Here is an 8,138-nt window from a genome sequence, read left to right as displayed (position 1 = left end):
TATGAATTCAATGTTGAAATCACATGCAAATAGAGCACAAATTTTCAGAACCAATAAAGAACTCCTTTAGTCAAGTAAATTCTTGGGCTGGTCAATCTACCGTTACGGCCAGCCATTTTATCAGTAGTTATCGGTGTATTTGCCAAAATCTGATGATTTAATCTAATTATCAATATATAATTTTTAGACTGCAAGTGTTAAATGCATCTTTAACCTACAAGACAAAGTACACGTAACTTGAGTACGTTAGATTTGAGATTTTGAAATTCTCTAAACTAATACCACCTATTATGAATAAAAAAATATAGTCGTTGTTTTAGTCATACCATTCATATATATAATAGTAATGGGAAAAATTTCATATAAATTTCTAATTCAAAAGAATAGTTGAAACTATCAAATTGAGATTATATTTGGAGATTTAATTATTGTGAAGCACTTTGCAATATATTTGATATATTTGCATTAACTAATACTAAAAAGTAACATTAAGAAATTCTTTTATTTGTTTCAACATAAATTCCGTATAATATTTAGTCAACACACACACACTAGTTCTAAATACTAAATTGCCTAAGATTTGCCATATCAAGCTGTCCTTCAGGTGAATATGTTTCTGTATTGGGTTACTGTATTGCATAAGGATGATCAGACTGGTTTAAATTTAAATATAACCGCCACATAAACTACCTAGTATATAATATACCTAATATTTAAAAATTACTATACGTAATTATGGTAATATATTACATTAATACGATACTTTCAAATTTTTTAATTTTGTTATATGGACAATATATCTTTACTTATGATATATTTACGATATTCTCAAAATTTTTAAGTAAAAATAAATTATTAAGTTTCAATAGACTTAATATTTTGGAACTCACATAAGTCCAATAAAATACATAAGTTTCTTTATTTCCTGGCTTCTCACACATTTATATTAATCTTCATCATAAAAATTTTATATTAGAATTACTTGTGTAGATATCCTTAGTAATGGATCAATCTCATCAATCTGTGCATTTGTGTAAAGTAAATACGTTTTGGACAAATAAATTTCGCAAATATGGATGAAGTGTTATTTGTACAAATGGTTTCAGATCTTGTCTTTCTCGAATTTCAAGCAATGTAGAGATTAAATTAATTAGAGATTAAAAATTTTTGATTTCTATTATTTATTTGTTAACTTAAATCTTAATAATAATTTTACATTTTATATAATATTGTGAATAACAAAATATAATAAGGAAATTTTAAAAATATTTTTCAATAATCACATACATTAAATACATTAAACACAAAATAGTTTAAGCAATTCAATTCACTTTTATATACAATATTATTCGAAAATTTTAAATAATTGTCGATGTCATAATCACGATTGACTGCATAGAGCCATTGGTCCATCTTTTCTAGAGAGTATTATCATAACTGCTGTTCTACTATTTGTCTTTCTTCTCTTCATTCTCTTCATGCGGTGTCTTCTGTTGGAGTTTTCGGCATTTTCTTAACTGTTGCATGTACTCAACTCTAAGATTAACTGATTTGTCCAACTTCTTCTTATAAATAGTTTCACGGCTCATAGTTACCAAGTCATCTGGAGTACAATATTTAATATTTCTCTTCACATTGGAAATCAAACCATCGGTGAGTTTGATTTTGGAGGCGGATCGGCGTATGTAGTTCTTCTTACGACGATTGAGTTCATTTTTATGTAAAAATATTGCATATCCCACGGTTATATTTTGGCCATTATTATTTTTAGATAATGATTGCGACTTCATTTTTGAATATTTAAAATATTTTTTAAGTGTAAATGAAATTTTAATGAAATTAATTGCACGGATACTTTTCCTTGACTGATAAACGTTTGCAGAATTGTTCCCTTTTATATATTTAAAAAAAGTTGTTTACAATAATTTAGGTTAAATATCGCCCTCTATTTAATTATTGCATGATATAAAGATTTTAGGTAGTCTGACATCTTTAGTCGCCTTCACACCTCTCCTTTATATGTGCACCTGTAAGTTATATTTAAGGGTTAATCAGTGAAATTACTATCAGGTATAAGATTCATGCTATATAATTCGATGATTTTACTGACATAAACAAAGCAATAAACATTTTTATTAACACCGCGACCTATGCGATATCTACTATTATCTACACGTAACTTGAGTACGTTAGATTTGAGATTTTGAAATTCTCTAAACTAATACCACCTGTTATGAATAAAAAATATAGTCGTTGTTTTAGTCATACCATTCATATATATAATAGTAATGGGAAAAATTTCATATAAATTTCTAATTCAAAAGAATAGTGGAAACTATTAAATTGAGATTATATTTGGAGATTTAATTATTGTGAAGCACTTTGCAATATATTTGATATATTTGCATTAACTAATACTAAGTAACATTAAGAAATTCTTTTATTTGTTTCAACATAAATTCCATACAATATTTGTAAACGCATATAGCAAATAGTTGAGTATGAAACTTTTTCTGTAAAGCTACCTAAAATTTAATATTTAGTCAACCCACACACTAGTTCTAAATACTAAATTGCCTAAGATTTGCCATATCAAGCTGTCCTTCAGGTGAATATGTTTCTGTATTGGGTTACTGTATTCCATAAGGATGATCAGACTGGTTTAAATTTAAATATAACCGCCACATAAACTACCTAGTAATAATATACCTAATATTTAAAAATTACTATACGTAATTATGGTAATATATTACATTAATACGATACTTTCAAATTTTTTAATTTTGTTATATGGACAATATATCTTCACTTATGATATATTTACGATATTCTCAAAATTTTTAATTAAAAATAAATTATTGAGTTTCAATAGACTTAATATTTTGGAACTCACATAAGTCCAATAAAATACATAAGTTTCTTTATTTCCTGGCTTCTCACACATTTATATTAATCTTCATCATAAAAATTTTATATTAGAATTACTTGTGTAGATATCCTTAGTAATGGATCAATCTCATCAATCTGTGCATTTGTGTAAAGTAAATACGTTTTGGACAAATAAATTTCGCAAATATGGATGAAGTGTTATTTGTACAAATGGTTTCAGATCTTGTCTTTCTCGAATTTCAAGCAATGTAGAGATTAAATTAATTAGAGATTAAAAATTTTTGATTTCTATTATTTATTTGTTAACTTAAATCTTAATAATAATTTTACATTTTATATAATTTTGTGAATAACAAAATATAATAAGGAAATTTTAAAAATATTTTTCAATAATCACATACATTAAATACATTAAACACAAAATAGTTTAAGCAATTCAATTCACTTTTATATACAATATTATTCGAAAATTTTAAATAATTGTCGATGTCATAATCACGATTGACTGCATAGAGCCATTGGTCCATCTTATCTAGAGAGTATTATCATAACTGCTGTTCTACTATTTGTCTTTCTTCTCTTCATTCTCTTCATGCGGTGTCTTCTGTTGGAGTTTTCGGCATTTTCTTAACTGTTGCATGTACTCAACTCTAAGATTAACTGATTTGTCCAACTTCTTCTTATAAATAGTTTCACGGCTCATAGTTACCAAGTCATCTGGAGTACAATATTTAATATTTCTCTTCACATTGGAAATCAAACCATCGGTGAGTTTGATTTTGGAGGCGGATCGGCGTATGTAGTTCTTCTTACGACGATTGAGTTCATTTTTATGTAAAAATATTGCATATCCCACGGTTATATTTTGGCCATTATTATTTTTAGATAATGATTGCGACTTCATTTTTGAATATTTAAAATATTTTTTAAGTGTAAATGAAATTTTAATGAAATTAATTGCACGGATACTTTTCCTTGACTGATAAACGTTTGCAGAATTGTTCCCTTTTATATATTTAAAAAAAGTTGTTTACAATAATTTAGGTTAAATATCGCCCTCTATTTAATTATTGCATGATATAAAGATTTTAGGTAGTCTGACATCTTTAGTCGCCTTCACACCTCTCCTTTATATGTGCACCTGTAAGTTATATTTAAGGGTTAATCAGTGAAATTACTATCAGGTATAAGATTCATGCTATATAATTCGATGATTTTACTGACATAAACAAAGCAATAAACATTTTTATTAACACCGCGACCTATGCGATATCTACTATTATCTACACGTAACTTGAGTACGTTAGATTTGAGATTTTGAAATTCTCTAAACTAATACCACCTATTATGAATAAAAAATATAGTCGTTGTTTTAGTCATACCATTCATATATATAATAGTAATGGGAAAAATTTCATATAAATTTCTAATTCAAAAGAATAGTGGAAACTATCAAATTGAGATTATATTTGGAGATTTAATTATTGTGAAGCACTTTGCAATATATTTGATATATTTGCATTAACTAACTAAGTAACATTAAGAAATTCTTTTATTTGTTTCAACATAAATTCCATACAATATTTGTAAACGCATATAGCAAATAGTTGAGTATGAAACTTTTTCTGTAAAGCTACCTAAAATTTAATATTTAGTCAACCCACACACTAGTTCTAAATACTAAATTGCCTAAGATTTGCCATATTAAGCTGTCCTTCAGGTGAATATGTTTCTGTATTGGGTTACTGTATTCCATAAGGATGATCAGACTGGTTTAAATTTAAATATAACCGCCACATAAACTACCTAGTATATAATATACCTAATATTTAAAAATTACTATACGTAATTATGGTAATATATTACATTAATACGATACTTTCAAATTTTTTAATTTTGTTATATGGACAATATATCTTCATTTATGATATATTTACGATATTCTCAAAATTTTTAATTAAAAATAAATTATTGAGTTTCAATAGACTTAATATTTTGGAACTCACATAAGTCCAATAAAATACATAAGTTTCTTTATTTCCTGGCTTCTCACACATTTATATTAATCTTAATCATAAAAATTTTATATTAGAATTACTTGTGTAGATATCCTTAGTAATGGATCAATCTCATTCAATCTGTGCATTTGTGTAAAGTAAATACGTTTTGGACAAATAAATTTCGCGAATATGGATGAAGTGTTATTTGTACAAATGGTTTCAGATCTTGTCTTTCTCGAATTTCAAGCAATGTAGAGATTCAATTAATTAGAGATTAAAAATTTTTGATTTCTATTATTTATTTGTATTTATTTGTATATATATTTGTATATATTGTATTATTTAAATCTTAATAATAATTTTACATTTTATATAATTTTGTGAATAACAAAATATAATAAGGAAATTTTAAAAATATTTTTCAATAATCACATACATTAAATACATTAAACACAAAATAGTTTAAGCAATTCAATTCACTTTTATATACAATATTATTCGAAAATTTTAAATAATTGTCGATGTCATAATCACGATTGACTGCATAGAGCCATTGGTCCATCTTTTCTAGAGAGTATTATCATAACTGCTGTTCTACTATTTGTCTTTCTTCTCTTCATTCTCTTCATGCGGTGTCTTCTGTTGGAGTTTTCGGCATTTTCTTAACTGTTGCATGTACTCAACTCTAAGATTAACTGATTTGTCCAACTTCGTCTTATAAATAGTTTCACGGCTCATAGTTACCAAGTCATCTGGAGTACAATATTTAATATTTCTCTTCACATTGGAAATCAAACCATCGGTGAGTTTGATTTTGGAGGCGGATCGGCGTATGTAGTTCTTCTTACGACGATTGAGTTCATTTTTATGTAAAAATATTGCATATCCCACGGTTATATTTTGGCCATTATTATTTTTAGATAATGATTGCGACTTCATTTTTAAATATTTAAAATATTTTTTAAGTGTAACTGAAATTTTAATGAAATTAATTGCACGGATACTTTTCCTTGACTGATAAACGTTTGCAGAATTGTTCCCTTTTATATATTTAAAAAAAGTTGTTTACAATAATTTAGGTTAAATATCGCCCTCTATTTAATTATTGCATGATATAAAGATTTTAGGTAGTCTGACATCTTTAGTCGCCTTTACACCTCTCCTTTATATGTGCACCTGTAAGTTATATTTAAGGGTTAATCAGTGAAATTACTATCAGGTATAAAATTCGTGCTATATAATTCGATGATTTTACTGACATAAACAAAGCAATAAACATTTTTATTAACACCGCGACCTATGCGATATCTACTATTATCTACACGTAACTTGAGTACGTTAGATTTGAGATTTTGAAATTCTCTAAACTAATACCACCTATTATGAATAAAAAATATAGTCGTTGTTTTAGTCATACCATTCATATATATAATAGTAATGGGAAAAATTTCATATAAATTTCTAATTCAAAAGAATAGTGGAAACTATCAAATTGAGATTATATTTGGAGATTTAATTATTGTGAAGCACTTTGCAATATATTTGAAATATTTGCATTAACTAATACTAAAAAGTAACATTAAGAAATTCTTTTATTTGTTTCAACATAAATTCCATATAATATTTGTAAACGCATATAGCAAATAGTTGAGTATGAAACTTTTTCTGTAAAGCTACCTAAAATTTAATATTTAGTCAACCCACACACTAGTTCTAAATACTAGATTGCCTATGATTTGCCATATCAAGCTGTCCTTCAGGTGAATATGTTACTGTATTGGTTTATATTCTGTTAGGATGATCAGACTGGTTTAAATTTTAATATAAGCGTCACATAAACTATCTAGTATATAATATACCTAATATTTAAAAATTACTATACGTAATTATGGTACGATACTTTCAAATTTTTTAATTTTGTTATATGGACAATATATCTTCACTTATGATATATTTACGATATTCTCAAAATTTTTAATTAAAAATAAATTATTGAGTTTCAATAGACTTAATATTTTGGAACTCACATAAGTCCAATAAAATACATAAGTTTCTTTATTTCCTGGCTTCTCACACATTTTTATTAATCTTCATCATAAAAATTTTATATTAGAATTACTTGTGTAGATATCCTTAGTAATGGATCAATCTCATCAATCTGTGCATTTGTGTAAAGTAAATACGTTTTGGACAAATAAATTTCGCAAATATGGATGAAGTGTTATTTGTACAAATGGTTTCAGATCTTGTCTTTCTCGAATTTCAAGCAATGTAGAGATTAAATTAATTAGAGATTAAAAATTTTTGATTTCTATTATTTATTTGTTAACTTAAATCTTAATAATAATTTTACATTTTATATAATTTTGTGAATAACAAAATATAATAAGGAAATTTTAAAAATATTTTTCAATAATCACATACATTAAATACATTAAACACAAAATAGTTTAAGCAATTCAATTCACTTTTATATACAATATTATTCGAAAATTTTAAATAATTGTCGATGTCATAATCACGATTGACTGCATAGAGCCATTGGTCCATCTTTTCTAGAGAGTATTATCATAACTGCTGTTCTACTATTTGTCTTTCTTCTCTTCATTCTCTTCATGCGGTGTCTTCTGTTGGAGTTTTCGGCATTTTCTTAACTGTTGCATGTACTCAACTCTAAGATTAACTGATTTGTCCAACTTCTTCTTATAAATAGTTTCACGGCTCATAGTTACCAAGTCATCTGGAGTACAATATTTAATATTTCTCTTCACATTGGAAATCAAACCATCGGTGAGTTTGATTTTGGAGGCGGATCGGCGTATGTAATTCTTCTTACGACGATTGAGTTCATTTTTATGTAAAAATATTGCATATCCCACGGTTATATTTTGGCCATTATTATTTTTAGATAATTTAGATAATGATTGCGACTTCATTTTTGAATATTTAAAATATTTTTTAAGTGTAAATGAAATTTAAATGAAATTAATTGCACGAATGCTTTTCTTTGACTGATAAAAGTTTGCAGAATTATTCCCTTTTATATATTTAAAAAAGGTTGTTTACAATTATTTAGGTTAAATATCGCCCTCTATTTAATTATTGTATGATATAAAGATTTTAGGTAGTCTGACATCTTTACTCGCCTTTACATCTTTCCTTATATGTGCACCTGTAAGTTATATTTAAGGGTTAATCAGTGAAATTACTATCAGGTATAAGATTCGTGCTATATGATTCGATGATTTT

The 8,138-nt window shown here is 26.3% G+C and overlaps 1 protein-coding gene across 1 annotated transcript; it reads right to left on the bottom strand.

Annotated features, from left to right (window-relative positions):
• Window positions 1-7,474: 7,474 nt before the first annotated feature.
• On the bottom strand, window positions 7,475-7,825 carry LOC119680786. The gene has a single exon (XM_038093774.1). The coding sequence runs from the start codon at window positions 7,823-7,825 to the stop codon at window positions 7,475-7,477; it is 351 nt and encodes a 116-aa protein (XP_037949702.1).
• Between the last annotated feature and the right edge of the window lie 313 nt (window positions 7,826-8,138).

This window comes from Teleopsis dalmanni, chromosome 1, assembly GCF_002237135.1.
Source record: "Teleopsis dalmanni isolate 2A chromosome 1, ASM223713v2, whole genome shotgun sequence".
Taxonomy (NCBI): Eukaryota; Metazoa; Arthropoda; class Insecta; order Diptera; family Diopsidae; genus Teleopsis; species Teleopsis dalmanni.
This window is presented reverse-complemented; position numbering and strand designations above follow the sequence as displayed.